Genomic DNA, 25791 nt, shown 5'->3' with positions numbered 1-25791 from the left:
TTCGGCAGCTCCTGGTTATATGTCAGCATCCATACTATTAGCTAATTATAGGCATATCTGTCATTTGAATGGCACAATTTCCACTCTTCACATTTTTAGTTTTGGATTAGGTTAATAAAAGGTAAAGATTAGGGCCATCAGAAGAGAAAGGGTTTTCTAAAGGCTCATTTTGAAAACAGCCTGTTCTCTGTTATCTTCATTATAATCAATACAGAAATAGAATTTACTAAAAATGTGGCCTCCAGCCCTTTTAATGGCAGAGCTCATTCTGCTGGGCCAAGATGTACCTGTCAGCGGCAGGCAGGGCTTGTCAGGCCTGGTGTCATTTTGGAAGCCTTGGAGCTGGTTGATCTTCATGTGTGAGGCACAGCAGAAGAACAAGGGAGACCCTGTCATGTTCTAAATTTCTTCCTGTGTTGGTCTTCCTGAAAGGATATCAGCATTAGATAGCATTACAGTTTCCTTTAATATTTTAAATTATTGATTTGAGGTTATATTTCTACTTGACATAAAATTTTAAATCTTTCGCTAGAAATGGAATCATAGTTCCACTAAATGATCATTAACTTCAGTTCAACTCGAAGTTTCCATGATTAAAACCATCTAAGTCTTAATGTGCCAGTTCAAACCAAGATGACTAGATCTAGGAATCTACATTTTTGTTCCAGAGTGCCAGTCACCTATTCCCCAAAATACATTATAATAGATATCCTGCTATACAACAGAGATAAAGAAGTTAAATAAAATGATGCTTATCTTGAGGACTTTTATCTATATAAAAATGAACTGACATTGAAAACAACCTTTTTAGTGGGACATCATTTACCTTACAAATGATGATTTTTTTTTTCCGAAAATAACTAAATATTCTAATCATTTTCCTCTTAAACCATAGTGGGTTCCAGTGCTACAGGATTTCAGCAATAAGGGTACACTCTGGAGCTTTGTGCCATTTGTGTATGAACAACAACCAGCTGAAATACCAATTCCAATTGCCCTTCATATTGGGGACTATAACATGGATGGCTATCCAGACGCTCTTGCCATACTGAAGAATGCATCTGGAAGGTATGGAAATTAAATCAATTGACAAATATTTGCAAAGTATCTTTGTTATTGTACCTTTTTTTTTTTTTTTTTAACAACAACAACTGCCATTTTTTTTTTTTTAATATTAATTTTATTGAGATGTATTCACATACCACGCAGTCATACAAAACAAATTGTACTTTCGATTGTTTACAGTACCATTACATAGTGGTACATTCATCACCCAAATCAATCCCTGACACCTTCATTAGCACACACACAAAAATAACAAGAATAATAATTAGAGTGAAAAAGAGCAATTGAAGTAAAAAAGAACACTGGGTACCTTTGTCTGTTTGTTTCCTTCCCCTATTTTTCTACTCATCCATCCATAAACTAGACAAAGTGGAGTGTGGTCCTTATGGCTTTCCCAATCCCATTGTCACCCCTCATAAGCTACATTTTTATACAACTGTCTTCGAGATTCATGGGTTCTGGGTTGTAGTTTGATAGTTTCAGGTATCCACCACCAGCTACCCCAATTCTCTAGAACCTAAAAAGGGTTGTCTAAAGTGTGCGTAAGAGTGCCCACCAGAGTGACCTCTCGGCTCCTTTTGGAATCTCTCTGCCACTGAAGCTTATTTCATTTCCTTTGACATCCCCTTTTGGTCAAGAAGATGTTCTCCGTCCCACGATGCCAGGTCTACATTCCTTCCCAGGAGTCATATTCCACGTTGCCAGGGAGATTCACTCCCCTGGGTGTCTGATCCCACGTAGGGGGGAGGGCAGTGATTTCACCTTTCAAGTTGGCTTAGCCAGAGAGAGAGGGCCACATCTGAGCAACAAAGAGGCATTCGGGAGGAGGCTCTTAGGCACAACCATAGGGAGGCCTAGCCTCTCCTTTGCAGCAACCGTCTTCCCAAGGGTAAAACCTGTGGTACAGGGCTCAACCCATCAAACCACCAGTCCCCTATGTCTGTGGTCATGTTAGCAACCATGGAGGTGGGGTAGGCGAATACCCCTGCATTCTCCACAGGCTCCTCAAGGGGGCACTGCATCTTTTTTATTTCCTTGTTTTTCGTTTTTTTTTTTTTTTTTAACTTTCCCTTCTTTTTTAAATCAACTGTATGAAAAAAAAAGTTAAAAAGAAAACAAACATACAATAAAAGAACATTTCAAAGAGACCATAACAAGGGAGTAAGAAAAAGACAACTAACCTAAGATAACTGCTTAACTTCCAACATGTTCTTACTTTAACCCAAGAAAGTTACCTAATATACCAACATTTCTGTGAACTTGCTCCTACTATATCCATCAGAAATTAACAGACCATAGTCATTCCTGGGCATCCCCAGAACGTTAAATAGCTTATCTGTTCTTCTTGGATTATTGTTCCCCCTTCCTTAACTGCTCTCTATTGCTAGTTCCCCTACATTCTACATTATAAACCATTTGTTTTACATTTTTCAAAGTTCACATTAGTGGTAGCATATAATATTTCTCTTTTTGTGCCTGGCTTATTTCGCTCAGCATTATGTCTTCAGGGTTCATCCATGTTGTCGTATGTTTCACGAGATCGTTCCTTCTTACTGCCGCGTAGTATTCCATCGTGTGTATCTACCACATTTTATTTATCCACTCATCTGTTGAAGGACATTTGGGTTGTTTCCATCTCTTGGCAATTGTGAATAATGCTGCTATGAACATTGGCGTGCAGACATCTGTTCGTGTCACTGCTTTCCGATCTTCCGGGTATATACCGAGAAGTGCAATCGCTGGATCGAATGGTAACTCTATATCTAGTTTTCTAAGGAACTACCAGACTGACTTCCAGAGTGGCTGAACCATTATACAGTCCCACCAACAATGAATAAGAGTTCCAATTTCTCCACATCCCCTCCAGCATTTGTAGTTTCCTGTTTGTTTAATGGCAGCCATTCTAATCGGTGTTAGATGGTATCTCATTGTGGTCTTAATTTGCATCTCTAATAGCTAGTGAAGCTGAACATTTTTTCTTGTGTTTCTTGGCCATTTGTATTTCCTCTTCAGAGAACTATCTTTTCATATCTTTTGCCCATTTTATAATTGGGCCGACTGTACTATTGTCATTGAGTTGTAGGATTTCTTTATATATGCAAGATATCAGTCTTTTGTCAGATACATGGTTTCCAAAAATTTTTTCCCATTGAGTTGGCTGCCTCTTTACCTTTTTGAGAAATTCCTTTGAGGTGCAGAAACTTCTAAGCTTGAGGAGTTCCCATTTATCTATTTTCTCTTTTGTTGCTTGTGCTTTGGGTGTAAAGTCTAGGAAGTGGCCGCCTAATACAAGGTCTTGAAGATGTTTTCCTACATTATCTTCTAGGAGTTTTATGGTACTTTCTTTTATATTGAGATCTTTGGTCCATTTTGACTTAATTTTTGTGTAGGGGGTGAGGTAGGGGTCCTCTTTCATTCTTTTGGATATGGATATCCAACTCTCCCAGCCCCATTTGTTGAAAAGACCATTATGACTCAGTTCAGTGACTTTGGGGGCCTTATCAAAGATCAGTCGGCCATAGATCTGAGGGTCTATCTCTGAGTTCTCAATTCGATTCCATTGATCTATATGTCTATCTTTGTGCCAGTACCATGCTGTTTTGACAACTGTGGCTTATAAGCTTCAAAGTCAGGGAGTGTAAGTCCTCCCACTTTGTTTTTCTTTTTTAGAGTGTCTTTAGCAATTCGAGGCATCTTCCCTTTCCAAATAAATTTGATAACTAGCTTTTCCAAGTCTGCAAAGTAGGTTGTTGGAATTTTGATTGGGATTGCATTGAATCTGTAGATGAGTTTGGGTAGAATTGACATCTTAATGACATTTAGTCTTCCTACCCATGAACATGGAATATTTTTCCATCTTTTAAGGTCCCCTTCTATTTCTTTTAGTAGAGTTATGTAGTTTTCTTTGTATAGGTCTTTTACATCTTTGGTTAAGTTTATTCCTAGGTACTTGATTTTTTTAGTTGCTATTGAAAATGGTATCTTTTTCTTGACTGTCTCTTCAGTTTGTTCATTTCTAGCATATAGAAACATTACTGACTTACGTGCATTAATCTTGGATCCCGCTACTTTGCTAAATTTGTTTATTAGCTCTAGTAGCTGTATCGTCGATTTCTCAGGGTTTTCTAGATATAAGATCATATCATCTGCAAACAATGACAGTTTTACTTCTTCTTTTCCAATTTGGATGCCTTTTATTTCTTTGTCTTGCCGGATTGCCCTGGCTAGCACTTCCAGCACAATTTTGAATAACAGTGGTGACAGCGGGCATCCTTGTCTTGTTCCTGATCTTAGAGGGAAGGCTTTCAGTCTCTCACCATTGAGTACTATGCTGGCTGTGGGTTTTTCATATATGCTCTTTATCATGTTGAGGAAGTTTCCTTCAATTCCTACCTTTTGAAGTGTTTTTATCAGAAACGGATGTTGGATTTTGTCAAATGCTTTTTCAGCATCTATTGAGATGATCAATTGATTTTTCCCTTTCGAGTTTTTAATGTGTTGTAATACATTGATTGTTTTTCTTATGTTGAACCATCCTTGCATGCCTGGAATGAACCCCACTTGGTCATGGTGTATGATTTTTTTAATGTGTCTTTGGATTCGATTTGCAAGTATTTTGTTGAGGATTTTTGCATCTATATTCATTAGGGAGATTGGCCGGTAGTTTTCCTTTTTTGTAGCATCTTTGCCTGGTTTTGGTATTAGATTGATCTTAGCTTCATAAAATGAGTTAGGTAGTGTTTCATTTTCTTCAATGTTTTGAAAGAGTTTGAGTAAGATTGGTGTCAGTTCTTTCTGGAAAGTTTGGTAGAATTCCCCTGTGAAGCCATCTGGCCCTGGGCATTTATTTGTGGGAAGATTTTTGATGACTGATTGGATCTCTTTGCTTGTGATGGGTTGGTTGAGGTCTTCTATTTCTTCTCTGGTCAGTCTAGGTTGTTCATATGTTTCCAGGAAATTGTCCATTTCCTCTACATTATCCAGTTTGTTGCCATACAGTTGTTCATAGTATCCTCTTATAATTTTTTTAATTTCTTCGGGATCTGCAGTTATGTCACCTTTTTCATTCATTATTTTGTTTATATGGTTCTTCTCTCTTTTTGATTTTGTCAGTCTAGCTAGGGGCTTGTCAATCTTGTTGATCTTCTCAAAGAACCAACTTTTGGTGATATTTATCCTCTCTATTGTTTTTTTTGTTCTCTATGTCATTTATTTGTTCTTTAATCCTTGTTATTTCTTTTCTTGTACTTGGTTTAGGATTGGTTTGCTGTTCATTTCCTAGCTTCTTCATTTGATCCATTAGTTCTTTGATTTTGGCTCTTTCTTCCTTTTTAATATATGCGTTTACTGCTATAAATTTCCCCCTTAGCACTGCTTTTGCTGCATCCCATAGGTTTTGGTATGTTGTGTTCTCATTTTCATTCGTCTCTATATATTTAGCAATTTCTCTTGCTATTTCTTCTTTAACCCACTGATTGTTTAGGAGTGTGTTGTTTAACCTCCAGGTATTTGTGAATTTTCTAAGTCTCTGATGTTTATTGACTTCTAATTGTATTCCATTGTGGTCAGAGAATGTGCTTTGAATAATTTCAATCTTTTTAAATTTATTGAGGCTTGTTTTATGTCCCAGCATATGATCTATTCTGGAGAAAGTTCCATGAGCACTAGAAAAGTATGTGTATCCTGGTGATTTGGGATATAATGTCCTGTATATGTCTGTTAAATCTAATTCATTTATCAGATTGTTTAGGTTTTCAGTTTCCTTATTGGTCTTCTGTCTGGTTGAACTATCTATAGGAGAGAGTGATGTGTTGAAGTCTCCCACAATTATTGTGGAAACATCAATTGCTTCCTTTAGTTTTGCCAGTGTTTCTCTCATGTACTTTGTGGCACCTTGATTGGGTGCATAGACGTTTACGATTGTTATTTCTTCTTGCTGAATTGCCCCTTTTATTAGTATGTAGTGGCCTTCTTTGTCTCTCAAAACATCCCTGCATTTGAAGTCTATTTTATCTGAGATTAATATTGCTACACCTGCTTTCTTTTGGCTGTAGCTTGCATGAAATATTTTTTTTCCATCCTTTCACTTTCAGTTTCTTTGTGTCCCTGTATCTAAGATGAGTCTCTTGTATGCAACATATTGATGGTTCATTTTTTTTGATCCATTCTGCGAATCTATATCTTTTAATTGGGGAGTTTAATCCACTTACATTCAACGTTATAACCGTGAAGGCATTTCTTGAATCAGCCATCTTATCCTTTGGTTTATGTTTGTCATATTTTTCCCCTCTCTCTATTAATATCCTTTATTGTACCCATACCGAATCTCTTTAGTACTGAACCTTTCTCCAAGTCTCTCTGTCCTTTCTTTGTTTCTCTGTCTGTGGGGCTCCCTTGAGTATCTCCAGTAGGGCAGGTCTCTTGTTAGCAAATTCTCTCAGCATTTGTTTGTCTGTGAAAAATTTAAGCTCTCCCTCAAATTTGAAGGAGAGCTTTGCTGGATAAAGTATTCTTGGCTGGAAATTTTTCTCACTCAGAATTCTAAATATATCATGCCACTGCCTTCTCGCCTCCATGGTGGCTGCTGAGTAGTCACTACTTAGTCTTATGCTGTTTCCTTTGTATGTGGTGAATTGCTTTTCTCTTGCTGCTTTCAGAACTTGCTCCTTCTCTTCTGTGTTTGACAGTGTGATCAGTATATGTCTCGGAGTGGGTTTATTTGGATTTATTCTATTTGGGGTTCGCTGAGCATTTATGATTTGTGTATTTATGTTGTTTAGAAGATTTGGGAAGTTTTCCCCAACAATTTCTTTGAATACTCTTCCTAGACCTTTACCCTTTTCTTCCCCTTCTGGAACACCAATGAGTCTTATATTTGGATGTTTCATATTATCTATCATATTCCTGAGGTCCATTTCGATTTTTTCAATTTTTTTCCCCATTGTTTCTTTTATGCTTTCATTTTCCATTCTGTCATCTTCGAGGTCACTGATTCGTTGTTCAACTTCCTCTAGTCTTGTACTATGAGTGTCCAGAATCTTTTTAATTTGGTCATCAGTTTCTTTAATTTCCATAAGATCATCCATTTTTTTATTTAGTCTTGCAATGTCTTCTTTATGCTCTTCTAGGGTCTTCTTGATTTCCTTTGTATCCCGTACTATGGTCTCATTGTTCATCTTTAGTTCTTTGAGTAGCTGCTTTAGGTGCTGTGTCTCTTCTGATCTTTTGATTTGGGTGCTTGGGCTTGGGTTATCCATATCGTCTGGTTTTTTCATATGCTTTATAATTTTCTGTTGTTTTTGGCCTCGTGGCATTTGCTGAACTTGATAGGGTTCTTTTAGGATTTGTAGACCAATTGAAGTCCTTATCTCTAATGTATCAGATCTACAGCTTCGTGGAGTACACTTTCTGTAACTAACCAGCAGGTGGCGTCCACGAGCCACCTGTTCTCTACAAGCCAGTTCTCCCGTTTAGCCTTTTTGGTGAGTGGGGGAGTGAGTCTTGTGGGGTCCAGTTGGTGTACCAAGCTTGCGTGTGTAGTTGGTGTTGCCTGCCCTGTATATGGGGCGTGTTTCTGGGCAGTCAGGGAGGGGGGGTGGCTCTAACAATCAAATCTCCCTGGTGATCCTAGAGTTTTAAAGCTGGTGCAATAGTCTAATCCTTCAGTTCAGTCCTGCCACAGTTTGTCTCTACCACTGACCCACAAGTCCTTGGTATTGGCGTATGGCTCCTGAGACTTGCAAGTGGGCCCCTCTTCCAGGCCATGCACCCCGGGTCCTCTGTTGAGGGATGACTGTGCTATGTCACAGGTGAGTGCCGTCCCCCCAGGGCAGTTCTGGGCTGCTGGGCTGTGTAGGGAGGCTCCCAGTCTGCTGAAATGATGGCTGAATGGGGCTTTGTTAATTCACACTGCTCTACCTTCCCAACTCTGGGACAATCAGCTGAGGTTGCAGGGAAGGCTAATGTCCACGCCCAGTTTTGTGGTGTGTGCCTGTTATTTGAAGCACTTCCGTCACACTGGGTTGTCTGGGGCAGTTCTGGGCTATGGGGCTGGAGACGCGCAGGAGTGTTTCCTGTCCACCAGGATGATGGCTGTGAGCAGACACCCCCCTTTTCTTGGGAAGTTGTGGTGTTTAGTGAATTTTCTCATCCACTGGATTATTGCCTTTTGTCTCAGAGCTCTCTTAGTTCTGCTCTTGACTTGACCTGCCCAAATTGCAAGTCTCTGAAGCTTTCTGTATTGGGCTTCTTAGAGTAATTGTTTTAGAAAAAGAAAAAAGGATTAAAAAAAAAAAAAAAAAAAAGGGCCCTCCTCAGAGATCTAATGGGTTATTGAAATGCTAAGAGACAAAGCAACCAGGGTCATTAAGGAAAGGTCCACAGGGCAGAGAGATCAGCTTTTCTTCGGGATTTGCATATGCGCCTCAGGGCCTGAGCTCGGGCCTGAGCTCTGCCCTTCCCCTTTCTATGTTCACCAGAACTCCAAAAATCTTCCGCTTTTATTTTGGAGTTTTTCGTGTTGTTTTTTTTCTCTATGCCTGTCTTCTCTCTGCTGGGCTGGCTGCTCTCAGATTCTCTGGTGTCTGGTCTCAGTCTATCTATGGTTGGAGTTTGGATCAGTAGAATGAGTTTCCGATAAGGGCTGCCACTGCAGTTCTCCCTTCTCCTTCCCAGAGCTGACAGCCCCTCCTCCCATGGGACTGAGCCTGGCAGGGAGGGGCGCGGGTCCCCTGGCCGCAAAAACTTACAGATTTCGCTGATCTCAGCAGTTCGACGTTTTCATGAGTGTTGTATGAAGTATGCCCAAAGTCAGATTGCTCTGTGGTGTCCAGTCCACGCAGTTCCTGGCTTTCTACCTACTTTCCTGGAGGAGTAACTAAAACATACAGCTCACCAGTCTGCCATCTTGCCCCCCATCATCCGCCATTTATTTCTGTTATTGTACCTTATCACTAAATAGCACTTAAATGTGTTTCAGCCCCTTAAATAAGGAGCATAATGAACTTGCTTCCTATTTCTTTACATGGTCCCTGAACTATCCCAACTGCTGTAGTACAGAAAAGAACATCTAATCTAAAATAAAATTGAAAGTTTATTTTTATTCATCAGAACTTGATCTTTTAAAGGTCAAAAGTTTTCTTTTATTGGCAGATGACGTACCAAATGATCTAATTATTTTGGGACTGAAGACCGTGGTGGTTAGAGCAGGATCTTTAGGATCAGACTGCCTAGACTTTAATCCTAGTCAGCCACTTACCACCTACATGATCTTGGGTAGATTACCTAAACTCCTCCTCGTAAAATGAAAGTAGTAATGATACCTCTGTCAGGGAGTTGTGTTCAAGATGAAATGCGGTAAAAGCTAATATAGCACTCTGTAAAGTATGTAGCACATACTGAGCTTTCAGTAAATGTTACCTTATTGGTTCTTGTTTTGCAATGGCATTGAAAATTGCAATATGACTATTTTTCAAATTGATATTATTTGTATACATAAAATGTGAGTACATGTATTGTGTTATCAGTGATTTTGAATGCTAGGTACCTTGTTTTTTTTATGTTGAGGAGCCATAGATAAGCCAACATAAACTCATAATTATCCTGACTCTTGAAGATAGTCATAAATATGACTATTGTTTTGTTCAGTTCACAATTCATTGTATTTCTTTGTCCTTGTTCTTTCTTGCCTCCTGAATCAATTATCTGTCATTAGTTTGTCTTCAGAGCACTAATGCATTTGTTAATCTAGAATTAACAATGCTTCAGCTGCACGTTCATTGCCAGGTTCTTGATGCAATATAACTTCTCTGGAGAAAATCAGACTTATTGTTGCTTTCAACACCAAATAACAATTATCTAGAAATCTTACTTTTAGAGAAGCATGTGTCATTAATTTGCCCATTTTTAGAAAATTGTGGATCATCTGTGTTAAGGACTTCGAAATTAATTATCTCTGCATTGTGGTTACAGAATTTTCCAGGGATACTGTCCTTATGCTCTGTAATCCAGAATTTGCATGCACGTATGACCTATGTATTTGAAGCAAATCTGATGTAACCAAAAGAACTTCTAAAATGAAAGTGATGATTATTCTTTTTAAGGTATAGTGGCACATAAAAACAAATGTAACGTTGCTCTGTTCTGGACATTAGCCTTATTCAAAAGAACAAGTTACAACTTAAATTCATTCAAGCCTATTATCACTCATCCTTAGGAGAGCATCTAAACAATTTGTGTTTTTGTTATATAAGTTCTTTACCAAAATTTTCTCCTTTAAACTTTCACATACTTAAGTTTCTTTACCTTTCAGTAAAAATGATGGTATCAACAGCAGTGGATACTATAGCTCTACAGGAAACACAAGGTACAAAAGGAAGACATAGGCTCTTGGTACTTTTATAAAAGCAACTGTTTAAAACCCAGTTTCTTCTTTGTCCTTTTGGGATAGATGGGAGTTGAAGGATAGATTTCTGTGTATCTCAGCATTCATTATCATTTAATCACTAAATGAGAAATAGTCCTATACATGAAAAGGAGATGTGTGTCTAGGAGAATTCAAAAAATACTATATTCTTTGAGAAATAGAAGAAATAAAAAGATACAGTGTGCATCATAATCCATTCCTACATGAATTCACTTTTGTTGAAAAAGCAGTTTATAATTTTCAGCTGATTTCAAGACTACTGTTTTACTGAGAATTAGTGAAAGTTATTATTTTTAATTGGAAGGGTTGCTATCTAGAGAATTTTGTTTCCCTTTTTCTGAAGATTTTGAAAATCAATTAAGGATTAACTATACAGATGAGATTAAAATCCCACAACACGTATTTACTGAAAAGAAATTCTGAAACCATAATTTATTAACTTGTTTTGTGGGTTTTTTCTTTTTCTTTTTCTTTTTCTTAGAAGGGTGGTGTCGTTAAATTTCTCTTTATGTTTTATTTTACAATAAAGGCCTAATTTATCTTATGTCAATCTTTAAAATTATGTCACGTGAAAAAAAATCTCCATTAATGACATTTTATAGAGGCAGCTAGTAACTGTCAGCTGCATAGTCAGAAATCAATACCAGAGGCTAAAAATCCTGATTTTTTTTGTCCTATGACTGTCCCATTGCCTTTAGTTGCCCTGTGTTTATTGTCATATTCTGTGTATAGTCACATTGTCTTAATTCTCTGAATTTTCACTTTTTTTTTTAGAAAGGAAAGGCAAACTAAAAATGCCATTGTTCCAATAGTGTACTTGTAAGTCAATAATAAAATATAGTCCTATTTTTAGAATTTTTTAAAATTTCATTTTCAAAGTAAAACTGAAGAGATGTTTATGTCCTGAATCTTTAGTATAGAACTGAAAATCTTTTTTAAAAGGAACTGAAGGATAAATTATAGTAAGATAATTTGTCTAATTAAACTCTTGTTCATATGAATTTCCAATACCTATTATTTTTTTAATTAACCAGAGTTACTAGAGAAGTTAATACAAATAAAAATGAGCAGTTTGAATTGAAGTTATTTTTTAGTCCATTATTTGGAATTTTATTTTATACATATATTGGAAAGAATTTTCCCCTAAATGCTCCCCTACATGTCCTAATGTTATAGGTCTAATTAAATCCCAATTATAACATAGAGTTACCATTAAGGTTCGGTAAGAGAATTTGACAAGCCATAATTAAATTAATGTTCTATTTTTTATTAGGTCATTTTTTTTTAATTCAAAGATAGAAAATAGACTGTGATTTGCTCAGAATAAGTACATGTTTCTTTAATACCGGTCCTATAATCTAGAAATTGTTAAAAAATTTAGTGGCAAAGGAGCAGATTCTGAGTACTTCCCATGAAAATACCCAAAACTGTTAAATGGCAAGTAAATAAAGAAATGGCCAAATGCAATATGTTGCCTTCCTGTTAATGCCAGGAGAAAAATGGCAAAAGTAATAACAAGCAACATGTAATTTAAGTTTATAAAATGATTTTCCTAAATATTACCTCACAACAACTTTTTTGTGTGTGGTATTGTCTTTATTTTCTAAATGTGGAACTAGTCTCAAATAAGTCAAACAATTTGTTCAAGATCACACAGCTAGCAAGTTGCAGACTCTGTCAAGATTCCAATTCAGGCCCTCAGAATTCAAATCCTATTTTTCCTCTGTAAGAAAAAATTTAGAAGGTAGAAAGAAAGTAGTAGATTAGAAAAAAATTACAGGCTTTTGGCAAAAGTTAGAAGTGATGATATGATAGATAGTAAAATTCACTCTGACAAGAGAGGAAAGGAGAAAGCAAGAGACAAAAAATAAAATCCAGAAGCTCTCTGAGTCCTGGGGAGCTTAAAAAAAAAAGAACACGCACACACACAGATACATATATCTCATAGCAATGGTTCCTCACTGAAACTGCTGTCAAAGGACAGTATGTGTAAGCATGTGGTCTCTTGTGTTAATTCAGAAACGAGAGGTCATATATGAATGTGTTGGTGGTACACATTCAAGCCACCATTGTGAGAGGATGGAAAATGACCAGAAGTAAATTAGGATCTGGGACTTTGTAAAGAAAATAAGTGTAGGGAACTTCTGTGAAAGGGTATTTGCTAATTACCCTTTCAGTATAAGCTGCATTTTCATTTGCACCCTCAGCTTTATATAATAATTTAGGTTTACACCAAGGACCCTTTCTCACCAAGAAGAGGTTAAACTATGTTCCAGATGTTCTGCTTTGGGAGGTAAGGAAGTTTATAGGAGTGTGGAAATACATGAACATTTCGAGTCACTTTTTTTTCCATTTTTTTTTATTGAGATTGTTCACAAACCATACAATTATCCAAAGATCCCAAGTGTACAATCAATTACCCGTGGTATCATCATACAGCTATGCATCCATCACCACAATTTTTTTTTCAATTTTTAGAAAATTTTCATTACTCCAGAAAAGAAATAAAGACAAAAAAAGGAAATGCAAATCTTCCCATACCCCTAACCACCCCCCTCCATTATTGATTCATAGTATTGGTATAGTACATTTGTTTACTGTTGATGAAAGATGTTAAAATACTACTAACTGTAGTATATAGTTTGCAATAGATATATTTTTTTCTTATATGCCCCTCTATTATTAACTTATAGTGTCATACATTTGCTCTAGTTCGTAAGAGAGATTTCTATTATTTGTACAGTTAATCACGGACATTGTCCACCACAAGAGTCACTGTTTTATACATTCCCATCTTTTAACCTCCAACTTTTCCTTCTGGTGACATACGTGACTCTGAGCTTACCCTTTCCACCACATTCACAGATCATTCAACACTGTTAGTCATTCTCATAACATGCTACAATCACCCCTGTCCATTTCCAAATGTTTACGTTCACCCTAGTTGAACATTCTGCTCATAATAAGTAACCCCTCCCCATTCTTTAGCCCCATTCTATATCCTGGTAACTTATATTTCATGCCTATGAATTTACATATTATAACTAGTTCATATCAGTGAGACCCTGCAATATTTGTCCTTACGTGTGTGTCTTATGTCACTCAATATAGTGCCTTCAAGGTTTCATCATCAATCCATTTTTTTTAAGATGGTTTTGTTCACACACCATACATTCCATCCTAAGTAAACAATCGATGGGTCCCTGTATAGTCACGTATTTATGTATTCACCACCATCACACTATCTATATAAGGACAGCTCCATTTCTTCCACAAAGGAGGAGGAAGAGTCAAAGAAGGTAGATAGACAAAAGAAAAGAAAAGAAAAAAAAAAAAAAATGACAGCTAGGAAGCAACAAAAGGAAAGATAGCATTAAACCAAAGTAGAATAAAGAGGCAGACAACATCACCAATGCCAGGAGTCCCATACCCTTCCCCTATGTCCCATATGCATTTACGTTTGGTATATTGCCTTTGTTACATTAAAGGAAGCATAATACAGTGTTTCTGTTAATTATAGTCTCTAGATTGTGTTGATTGTATTTTTCCCCAAATACCACCCTATTTTTAACACCTTTCAATGTTGACATTTATTTGTTCTCCCTCATGTAAAACCATATTTGTATCTTTTATCACAGTCGTGGAGCACCCTAGGTTTCACTGAGTTATACAGTCCCAGTCTTTGTCTTTCCTCTTTCCTTCTGGTGTCCCACATGCTCCTAACCTTCCTCTTTCAACCATGCCCACAGTTGTCTTTATTCAGTGTACTCACATCACAATTTGATGAATTTTGATAAATGTTTTTACTTGTTAACTAGTACTCCAATCAAAATATAAAACATTCCCCATTATCCCAGAAAGTTCTCTCATGCCCCCTTATAATAATCCCCAGACCCAGAGGTAACCACTATTCTAATTTCTATCACCAAAGCTTGTTTTTGCCTATTTTTGAACTTCAGAACACTGATGGGAGAAGTTAAAGAAGACCTAAAAACCTGGAGAGATACACCATTTTCACATATCAGTATGCTCAATATTGTTAAAATGTCAGTTCTCTCCAACTTGATCTTTACATTGGATGCAATTCCAATCAAAGTCCCAGCAAGTCTTCTTGTGGAAATTGATAAGCTGAATCTAATATTTATGTTTAAAAGCATCAGATTTGGATTAGCCAAAATCATCTTGATAAAAAGCAACAAAGATGGGGAGAGCTCATGCTACCTGATTTTAAGACTTACAGCAAAGCTGTAGTAATCATGACAGTGTGGTACTGACAAAAGGATACATAGAAAGATCAAAGCAACAGAACAGTGACTTCAGAAATAGATCAATACATATACGGTCAACTGTTTTCTTTACAGAGATGCCTAGGCAATTCAGTGAGGAAGGTGTATGACCAGCCAGTAAATACATGGAAAGGTGTTCAAAATCATTAGTAATTACAGAAATGCAGTTAAAGCTATTATGACATACTTTTTCACACCCACTAGAATGTTGCAGTTAAAAAAAATATTGGTGAGGTTGTGGTTCAAATGGAACTCTTAATACATTTTCTGGTGGGAATGTAAAATTTCATAATCATTTTGGAAACCTCTTTGGCAGTTCCTTGTAAAGTTAAACACGTACCTTCCCTATGATACAGCAGTTCCACTCCTAGATATTAATGCAAAAAGGATGAAAACTTACATGCACAAAAAGACCTAAAAAGAATGTTTATAGTAGTTTTATTCATAATAGCCTTAAATTGGAAACAAAACAAATCTCTGTCAACAAGCTATGGACAATGGAAAATGGCAAACTGTCATATAAGAATAAATTACCCAAGAAAGGGAAGTCAGCAACATGGATGAATCTCAAAAACCTTATGTTAAATACAAAAAAGAATACTTTTTGATGGGAATTTTTATAAGTCAAATTATATGTGATTGTTAAAAGAATTTAACCCATTCAAAAGGGCAATATATATTCTTGTTATTTTTGTGTGTGTGCTAATGAAGGTGTCAGGGATTGATTTAGGTGATGAATGTACAACTATGTAATGGTACTGTAAACAATCGAAAGTACAATTTGTTTTGTATGACTGCGTGGTATGTGAATATATCTCAATAAAATGATGATTAAAAAAAAAAAAAAAAAAAGGGCAATATAGTTTAATGATAAGTGCTTGGACTTTGGAGTCTAGCTTCAAATTCTGACTCTATATTAACTGTGTGATCATAGGCAAGTAACTTCTCTGTATCTCAGTTTTAATATCTGAAATTAAGGGTAATTGTAGTATCTATCTTATAAGGTTATGATCAAATGAGCTAATATATGTAAAAGACTTACAACACTGCCTGGCGTAGTGTAAGTGATATGTAAGTGTTTACCATTACTATTGTTTCAGTTACTTAGTGATCTGATTTTTATATAGTCACACATGGTTGGATTTATTCTTGCCATTTTATGTTTTACATTCATTATGTTTTTGCTAGTTTCTTTTTTTCCTTCTTTTCTGCCTTCTGAAAATTTCTTCTTTTTATGTTTCCTAAGGTGGTAATGTGTATTGTAAATTTCATTTCTGTTGTAATGGGTACTCTGAAATGTTTAACATATGTACTTAAACTTTGATGAACTTGTAGAGTTAATACATAAGAACTTTATAGCACACTTTCAGTTCTCTCTCCTTGTACCCCAATCAGTAATACCATCACCATGTTGATATCATCAAAGATTATTTATTTATTTACTTACTTACTAATTTTCACATTTCTTTTCTTTGGTTATTTACAATAAGCTATAATGTTTAATACTTTCTTTGGTCACCATTGAACACCATGTCTGCCATTCTTTCTTCAGATTCATATATTATTTTTCTGGCTACAATGTCAAGTAATTCTATCATGGGGAGTCTGCAGCTAGTAAACTTTTCTGGGACCTTGCATGTCTAAAAATTTCTTTACCGATTTTTGTTTTCTTTTTATATTTTATATATAATATATAAATATATTTATATTTTTATTTCTTTATTTCTTTTATGAAGCTCATATTTGAACAGGTGAAGGAATTTCTGGATCTGTCTTTCTTGTCTCTTTCTTTTTTTTCCCTGGCACATGTTTTTATCTCTTTGTTCCTTTGTCCTGGGTTCTTGAAAATACCTTGTCTCAAATTTTCAGCTCACTAGCTTGATTCCTGATGTGAACAGAGATTAAAACCAGACTACAGACTAGCACAAATTGCTAGTCACCACTGTGAAAACAACCCAGAACATATGACTTACTGACTGGGTCAGGAACTTCATTTTTAATAAGCATTTTATATTCACTGGACAGCACATCATTAATTACAGAGAAAGAGTGGTGAATGATGTATGCGTGTATATGCTGGTCTCTCCAGACAATGATGCATGAGTGTATATGCTGGTCTTTCCAGACAAATTATGTTGATAAATTTCATTACTTCACCCTATTGCTACCAAGATAAATTTCAATAAACATTTTCTATAAAACTGAGTGCATTGCTAACTTTGTTTTTACATAAAAGTATACTTTGATAAAGTAAGCTTTTTTGCTGATGAATTATCAACACAATACAGGGTGGGGGGGAAGCTGCTGGGAAAGGAAAAGGGCATTCTTGAATAATACATTTAAATCCATTTTATTTCCTTTTACTCGGCTTCCTTACTAGAATAGTAGGCACAAAGTTTTATAGCTTCTAAGGAACAGTAACATTCTTCAGAAGAGCAAGGGCATGGAAGATTTGGAACTTTTGGTTTTGTAATTCTGATCTGTATGAATCAGACTAATGGTGGTGGAAACTGGCAGTGTGAAATCCATGTCCAAGGGTGATAGATGGAAACTGCCTCTCCTAATAGTCTGTGAAGAAGGGAGGACTTAAGAGTCACACCTCTCTGTTATGCTGCTTAGAGTCGAATATATGAATAAAAGGAAAACATAAAACGCAAATGAGTATTTTTTTCAAATTTATGGACAGAATTTATTCTAAGAGGAATTTAGGTAAGGGCACAATACAAAATGTATGTACTGTTTCTTTCATAACATTATATCACATAAAGTTAAGTGAAAAATTTGTTTCTAAACACAGCTTTGGATAGGAAAAAGGAGCAAGGACTTTGAACCTTAGTTTAAATGCTGATATTGCCACTTCCTATCTCTGTTTCCTTCAGCAAGTTACTTAACCTCTTTGTACCTGAATTTCTTTATCTATGAAAATAAGGATAGTTATACTTACACTGCAAGGTTGTTTTGAGGGTTGAGTGAAATACCATTAATTCCCTTTCCCTCTCAACTTTAAATGATTAAGAAAATATGTATAATCTAAACAGACAGCAACCTGTATGGTGCCTTTAACTCCAAAAGATGTGAGATAGCTAAATGACCTGCCAACTACGGACTCTACAGATTATTGGCAGAGAAAGGACTGAGGGCTGTTTCATTCCTATTCTTTTTTAATCCAGCTCTAAACCCCAGGAGCCAGTTTATTTATGTGTTTAAAAAAAAAAAATCTAAAACATATTAATTAAAACATATAAATCTTTTCTTGAAACCTAAGTGGCTTAGTCAAATTGGAATATTTTAAGTAAAGGTAGGATCAGTTGATAGCTTGAAAAAGAAAATAGGTAATACTAATGGGGAGAATTAGAAGATAGGAAAAAGTTTTCTTCTTTATTGATTTCAAAGGAGTGATTTAAAATTTTCCATCTTTCTTAGATCCTCAGTTTGCAACCTTTATCTCCCTAAGGCTGATAGATGAAATGCTACAATGGGTCATTGTTTTCAGTGCTGTTACACATGAATTGTGAAGTACAGTAGGTCCATGGTCACAAGATCTTTTTTCATAAGCCTACCACCTTTTCTCACTTTTTTTGTGAAACAAAAGGACAATCATAAAGAATATACAATCTATATAAAAAGAAAATATAATACAAAATGAAAATATAAATCAGCATTGTTATCCATTTTTCTTTGTATCTTCATCACTAAATTAAATGTAAATAGGAATTTTAAGGACGTAGGCAGTTTTTTGCAGAGTGGAAGCTTGAGTCAGAGAAATCTAGGTGTTTTCTTCATCCCAGGCAAACAGGTAGCAACAGCATGGCAAGTGTGAGGAGAGTTAGATTTTAATTGTCAAAAGATTTGCCTTAAAATCCTGAAGGTGAAGCTAATACTTGCCCTACATTACAAAGAAGTTGTCGAAATAAAGCATAATGTATGTAAGAGTTTTATTAAGTTAAGGTTTTATTTTAATCTTTAATTTGTGGGTAACTTTTTCACCACTCAAAACAAGTATCTACAGTGTGTAAATTTGCCACATTTAAAGATAACAGTATTAGGATCTTGGACATAGTATAATCTCCTTTAAAGATGCTTTATATTAGGCATTAACACTGCCAAAATGAGACAAAACCAAAAAGATTCATAGCTAAAGAAGAGGTCTATTCCTTGATAAAACTTTCATTAATTTAAGTGATTGGGAGAGATGCTTATGATTTGTTTTAAAAGACAAAATACAAATTTCTTTAGCCTTGTAAATAAGAACACCAGTTTTGACTCTGACACTACTGAATAGTGTCAGAATAAATTAAACATCTTGGAGGGCAAGATTATTAAAGGACCAGAAGAATACTTTTCTATTTTAAAAGGGCTTAACTTTTATTTTTTTTCATTCTTGTGTTACTTTTCAAGTTTTCTACAGCACAGCATTACTTTTTTTTAACACAATTTTATTGAGATATACTCACACACCATGTAATCCATCCAAAGTATTCAATCAGTGGCACATAGTATCATGATAAAATTGTGTATTCATCACCACAATCAATTTTTGAGCATTTCTATTACAACAAAATAAAGAAAAAATATATTTAAAAAACAAAAAAAAAAACTCAAATCATCCCATACCCCTTTTCCCCTTATTATTTTTATATATATTTTTTGGTCAGTATTTTATTACTCATCTGCCCATACACTGGTTAAAGGAATGTCAGTCACCAGATTTTCACTATCACAACAGCATTACTTCTGTAATCAGAAAAGGTTTTATTTTTTATTTTTGTTTGTTTGTAGAGGCGCTTAGAGAAACTAAATAAGGTCACATCGATATAGTTGGCTGCCTCCTCAGCATCTGGCATCCATGTAAAAATACCTAATGAAGTGAGTTAAGAGTTTGGGCATTTCCAAGCTTAACAAATACTATACTCTAATAATTAAAAATCTGACTGATTTTGATCTACCAGTAAAATAATACCTGTTAAACAAATGTCTAACTGGAGGTTTTGAATATTTTGTTAGAAGTAAGCACAAGGTAAACATGAAATTTCTCTCTAGTTCGTAGTCTGTCAAATCTTCATTTGTATATTCTTATTATTTGTCAATCGTAAAATATTTAGCTAAAAATTTGGAAATATCACTCATCTAAAGTAGTTGCTTTTTTACTCTACATTGACACAGAATCACTAAGGCATTTATATATTTGGTGTTGTTGTATTAATTCTTACTATCTCCATATTTTAATGTACTGGCTTTCAGTGAAAATCTGCACCAAGAGTCACATTTGGCTCTTTGTGTATTATTGATAACAGTAAGAGAATTGTCTAATGAGCATTGTTTTGTTTTGCTTTCTGATCTGTGTGTTGCTGTTGTTTTTTCTCAATTCTCTTTTAGTAAGTCTAATCATGAATTTATTTCCTTTTATAAAGGCACATAGAATTCTGTATTTCTGTACTTTTTTTATTTAAGCTCATAGGCTTGCCTCTAGGGCTAGCGGAGGAGGAATGCAGTACTGATACATGCTACCACATGGATGAACCTTGAAAATGTTATGCTAAGTGAATAAAGCCAGCCACATACCGTGATTCTCTTTATACAAAATACCCAGAATAGGCATCTTAAATGCAAAAAGTAGACTAATGGTTACCAAGGGCTGGGGCAGAGGAGAATTGGGACTGACTGCCAGTAAGTATGGGGCTTCTTTTTGGAGTGATGGAAATGTTTTAGAATTATATAGTTGTGAATATACTAAAAACTACTGAATAATACTTTTTAAATTAGTTAATTTCATGTTACATGAATTATGTCTCAATCACCACAATCCATACTTTATCTCTAAGTAGGGCACAGTAGCAGACATATTTTGCCTAACAATACTCAGCTTTCCTGCATACTACCGGAAACGGACTAGATCTCTCCAGAATAGGGTGCAAGTCCTTGGATAACATTGACTATTTTTTTTTTATTCATTTTATTGAGATATAGTCACATACCATGCAGTCATACAAAACAAAGTGTACATTCAATTGTTTACAGTACCATTATATAGTTGTACATTCATCACCAAAATTAATTTTTGACATTTTCATGACCACACAGACAAAAATAATAAGAATAAAAATTAAAGGAAAAAGACCAATTAAAGAAAAAAGAACACTGGGTGCCTTTTTGTTGTTGTTTCCCTTCCCCCATTTTTCTACTCATCCATCCGTAAACTAGAAAAAGGGGAGTGTGGTCCATATGGCTTTTCCAATCACATTGTCACCCCTCATAAGCTGCATTTTTATACAATTGTCTTCAAGATTCATGTGTTCTGGGTTGTAGTTTGATAGTTTCAGGTATTTACTGCTAGCTATTCCAAGTCTTTAGAACCTAAAAAGGGTTGTCGATATTGTGCATAAGAGTGCCCACCAGAGTGACCTCTTAGCTCCTTTTGGAATCTCTCTGCCACTGAAGCTTATTTCATTTCCTTTCACATCCCCCTTTTAGTCAAGATCTTCTCCATCCCACGATGCCAGCTCTCGATTCCTCCCTATGAGTCATATTTCACATTGCCAGGGAGATTCACTCCCCTGGGTGTCAGATCCCACGTAGTGGGGAGGACAGTGATTTCACCTGCCAAGTTGGCTTAGCTAGAGAGAGAGGGCCACATCTGAGCAACAAAGAGGCATTCGGGAGGAGGCTCTTAGGCACAATTACAGGGAGGCCTAGCCTCTCCTTTGCAGCAACAGTCTTCCCAAGGGCAAGTCCTGTGGTAGAGAACTCAGCTCATCAAACCACCAGTCCCCTGTATCTGTGAGCACATATGTGAGCAACTATCCAGGTGGGGAAGCCCAACACCCCTGCATTCTCTACCAGCTCCTCAAGGGGGTTCTGCATATTTTTTTCATTGTTTTTTTTTTTAATTAACTTTTTTTTTTAATCAACTATATCAAAAACAATTTTAAAAAACATGCAATAAAAAAAACATTTCAAACAAACCATAACAACGGAGTAAGAAAAAGATGACTAACCTAAGATAACTACTGTACTTCCAACATATTCCTACTCTACCCCAAGAAAATAACCTCATATAGAAATATTTCTGTGAACTTGTTCCTACCATACCCATCAGAAATTAACAGACCATAGTCATTCCTGGGCATTCCCAGAACATTAAATTTACCCACAATAGCTTATCTGTTCTTACTGGGTTATCATTCCCCCTTCCTTAATTGCTCTCTGTCACTAGTTCCCCTACATTCTACATTATAAACCATTTGTTTTACATTTTTCAATGTTCATATTAGTGGTAGCATATAATATTTCTCTTTTTGTGCCTGGCTTATTTCGCTCAGCATTATGTCTTCAAGGTTCATCCATATTGTCATATGTTTCACAACATCGTTCCTTCTTTCAGCCGTGTAGTATTCCATTGTGTGTATATACCACATTTTATTTATCTGCTCATCTGTTGAAGGACATTTGGGTTGTTTCCATCTTTTGGCAATTGTGAATAATGCTGCTGTGAACATTGGCGTGTAGATATCTATTCATATCACTGCTTTCAGATCTTCTGGGTATATACTGAGAAGTGTAATCACTGGATCGAAGGGTAACTCTATATCTAGTTTTCTAAGGAAGTGCCAGTCTGACTTCCAGAGTGGCTGAACCATTATACAGTCCCACCAACAATGAATAAGAGTTCCAATTTCTCCACATCCTCTCCAGCATTTGTAGTTTCCTGTTTGTTTAATGGCAGCCATTCTAATTGGTATGAGATACTATGTCATTGTGGTTTTAATTTGCATCTCTCTAATAGCTAGCGAAGCTGAACATTTTTTCATGTGTTTCTTGGCCATTTGTATTTCCTTTTCAGAGAACTGTCTTTTCCTATCTTTTGCCCATTTGATAATTGGGCTGTCTATACTCTGGTCATTGAGTTGTAGGATTTCTTTATATATGCAACATATCAGTCTTTTATCAGATACATGGTTTCCAAAACTTTTTCTCATTGAGTTGGCTGCCTCTTCACCTTCTTGACAAATTCCTTTGAGGTACAGAAGCTTTTAATTTTGAGGAGTTCCCATTTATCTATTTTTTCTTTTGTTGCTTGTACTTTGGGTGCGAAGTCTAGGAAGTGGCCACCTAATACAAGGTCTTGAAGATGTTTGCCTAAATTATCTTCTAGGAGTTTTATGATACTGTCTTTTATATTGAAATCTTTGATCCACTTTGAGTTAATTTTTGTGTAGGGTGTGAGGTAGGGGTCCTCTTCCATTCTTTTGGATATGGATATCCAACTCTCCCAGCCCCATTAGTTGAAAAGACTGTTATGTCCCAGTTGAGTGGCTTTGGGGGCCTTATCAAAGATCAGTTGGCCGTAGATCTGGGGGTCTGTCTCCAAATTCTCAATTCGATTCCATTGATCTATGTGTCTATCTTTGTGCCAGTACCATGCTGTTTTGGCAACTGTGGCTTTATAATAAGCTTCAAAGTCGGGGAGTGTAAGTCCTCCCTCTTTGTTTTTCTTTTTTAGAGTGTCTTTAGCAATTTGAGGCATTGTCCCTTTTCAAATAAATTTGATAACTAGCTTTTCCAAGTCTGCAAAGTGGGTTGTTGGAATTTTGATTGGGATTGCATTGAATCTGTAGATGAGTTTGGGTAGAATTGACATCTTAATGACATTTAGCCTTTGTATCCATGAACATGGAGTATTTTTCCATCTTTTAAAGTCCCCTTCTATTTCTTTTAGTCGAGTTATGTAGCTTTCTTTGTATGGGTCTTTTACATGTTTGGTTAAGTTTATTCCTAGGTACTTGACTTTTTTAGTTGCTATTGAAATTTGTATCTTTTTCTTGAGTGTCTCTTCAATTTGTTCATTTCTAGCATATAGAAACATTACTGACTTCTGTGCATTAATCTTTTATCCCACTACTTTGCTAAATTTATTAGCTCTAGTAGCTGTATCATCAATTTCTCAGGGTTTTCCAGATATAAGATCATATCATCTGCAAACAATGACAGTTCTACTTCTTCCTTTCCAGTTTGGATGCCTTTTATTTCTTTGTCGTGCCAGACTGCCCTGGCTTGCACTTCCAGCACAGTGTTGAATAACAGTGGTGACAGCGGGCATCCTTGTCTTGTTCCTGATCTTAGAGGGAAGGCTTTCAGTCTCTCACTATTGAGTACTATGCTGGCTGTGGGTTTTTCATATATGCTCTTTATCATATTGAGGAAGTTTCCTTCAATTCCTACCTTCTGAAGTGTTTTTATCAAAAAGGGATGTTGGATTTTGTCGAATGCTTTTTCAGCATCTATTGATATACTCATTTGATTTTTCTCTTTTGATTTGTTAATGTGTTGTAATACATTGATTGATTTTCTTATGTTGAACTATCCTTGCATGCCTGGAATGAACTCCACTTGGTCAAGGTGTATGATTTTTTTAATGTGTCTTTGGATTCAATTTGCAAGTATTTTGTTGAGAATTTCTGCATATTGTTCTAATATTGCATAAGAATATCTGCATATTGTTCTAATTTGCTAATGCCGCCAGAATGCAAAACGCCAGAAATGGACTGGCTTTTATAAAAGGACGTTTATTTGGTTACACAGTTACAGTCTTAAGGCCATAAAGTGTCCAAGGTAAACGCATCAACAGTCGGATACCTTCACTGGATGATGGCCAATGGCGTCCGGAAAACCTCTGTTAGCTGGGAAGGCACGTACCTGGGGTCTGCTCCACAGTTCTGGTTTCAAAATGGCTTTCTCCCAGGACGTTCCTCTCTAGGCTTCAGCTTCTCTCCGAAATGTCACTCTCAGTTGCTCTTGGGGTGTTTGTCCTCTCTTAGCTCCTCCGGAGCAAAAGTTGGCTTTCAAAGGCCGTCTCCAAAATGTCTCTGTAAGCTGAAGCTCCTCTCTCAGTTCCAGTGCATTCTTCAAAGTGTCCCTCTTGGCTGTAGCAAGCTTGCTCCTTCTTTCTGAGGTTATATACTTCTCCAGTAATCAAGGCCCACGCTGAATTGGTGGGGCCGCACCTGCATGGAAATTATGTCATCAGAATTATCACCTATAGTTGAGTGGGTCACATCTCCATGGAAACACTCAAAGGATTCCAGTCTAATCAGCACTAAAACATCTGCCACACAAGATTGCATCAAAGAATATGGCTTTTTCTGGGGGACATAATACATTCAAACAGGCACACATATTCATTAGGGAGATAGGCTTGTAGTTTTCCTTTTTTGTAGCATCTTTGCCTGGTTTTGGTATTAGATTGATGTTAGCTTCATAAAATGAGTTAGGTAGTGTTCCATTTTCTTCGATGTTTTGAAAGAGTTAAAGTAAGATTGGTGTCAGTTCTTTTTGGAAAGTTTGGTAGAATTCCCCTGTGAAGCCATCTGGCCCTGGGCATTTATTTGTGGGAAGCTTTTTTATGACTGATTGGATCTCTTTGCTCGTGACTGGTTGATTGAGGTCTTCTGTTTCTTCTCTGATCAGTCGAGGTTGTTCATATGTTTCCAGGAAATTGTCCATTTCCTCTACATTATCCAGTTTGTTAGCCTACAGTTGTTCATAGTATCCTTTTATAAATATGAAATAAGCCAGGCACAAAAAGAGAAATATTATGTGCTACCACTAAGGTGAACATTGAACAATGTAAAACAAATGGTTTATAATGTAGAATGTAGGGGAACTAGCGCTAGAGAGCATTTATTGAAGGGGAAATGGTAACCCAATAAGAACAGGTAAGCTATCATGGGTAAATTTAACATTCTGCAAATGTCCAGGAATGACTATGGTTTGTTAATTTCTGGTGGGTATGGTAGGAACAAGTCCACAGAAATGTTTCTATATGGGGTTATTTTCTTGGGGTAGAGTAGGAACATGTTGGAAGTAAAGTAGTTCTTTTAGATTAGTTATCTTTTTCTTACTCCCTTGTTCTGGTTTGATTGAAATGTTTTTTTATTGTATTTTTTTTTTATATAGTTAATAGTTAATTTTAAAAAAAGTTAATTAAAAAAAAACAATGAAAAAAATATGCAGAACCCC

The 25791-nt window shown here is 36.0% G+C and overlaps 1 protein-coding gene across 1 annotated transcript in view; it reads left to right on the top strand.

Moving 5' to 3' along the window:
- ITFG1 (integrin alpha FG-GAP repeat containing 1) overlaps positions 1 to 25791 on the top strand; it is a 336928-nt gene that overhangs the window by 188503 nt on the left and 122634 nt on the right. Inside the window, exon 10 of the mRNA XM_037815500.1 lies at positions 896 to 1068. Within this exon, the coding sequence (XP_037671428.1) occupies positions 896 to 1068 (173 nt within the window). The remainder of the gene's footprint in view (positions 1 to 895; positions 1069 to 25791) is intronic.

This window comes from Choloepus didactylus, chromosome 22 (assembly GCF_015220235.1).
Source record: "Choloepus didactylus isolate mChoDid1 chromosome 22, mChoDid1.pri, whole genome shotgun sequence".
Lineage (NCBI taxonomy): Eukaryota > Metazoa > Chordata > Mammalia > Pilosa > Megalonychidae > Choloepus > Choloepus didactylus.
This window is presented reverse-complemented; position numbering and strand designations above follow the sequence as displayed.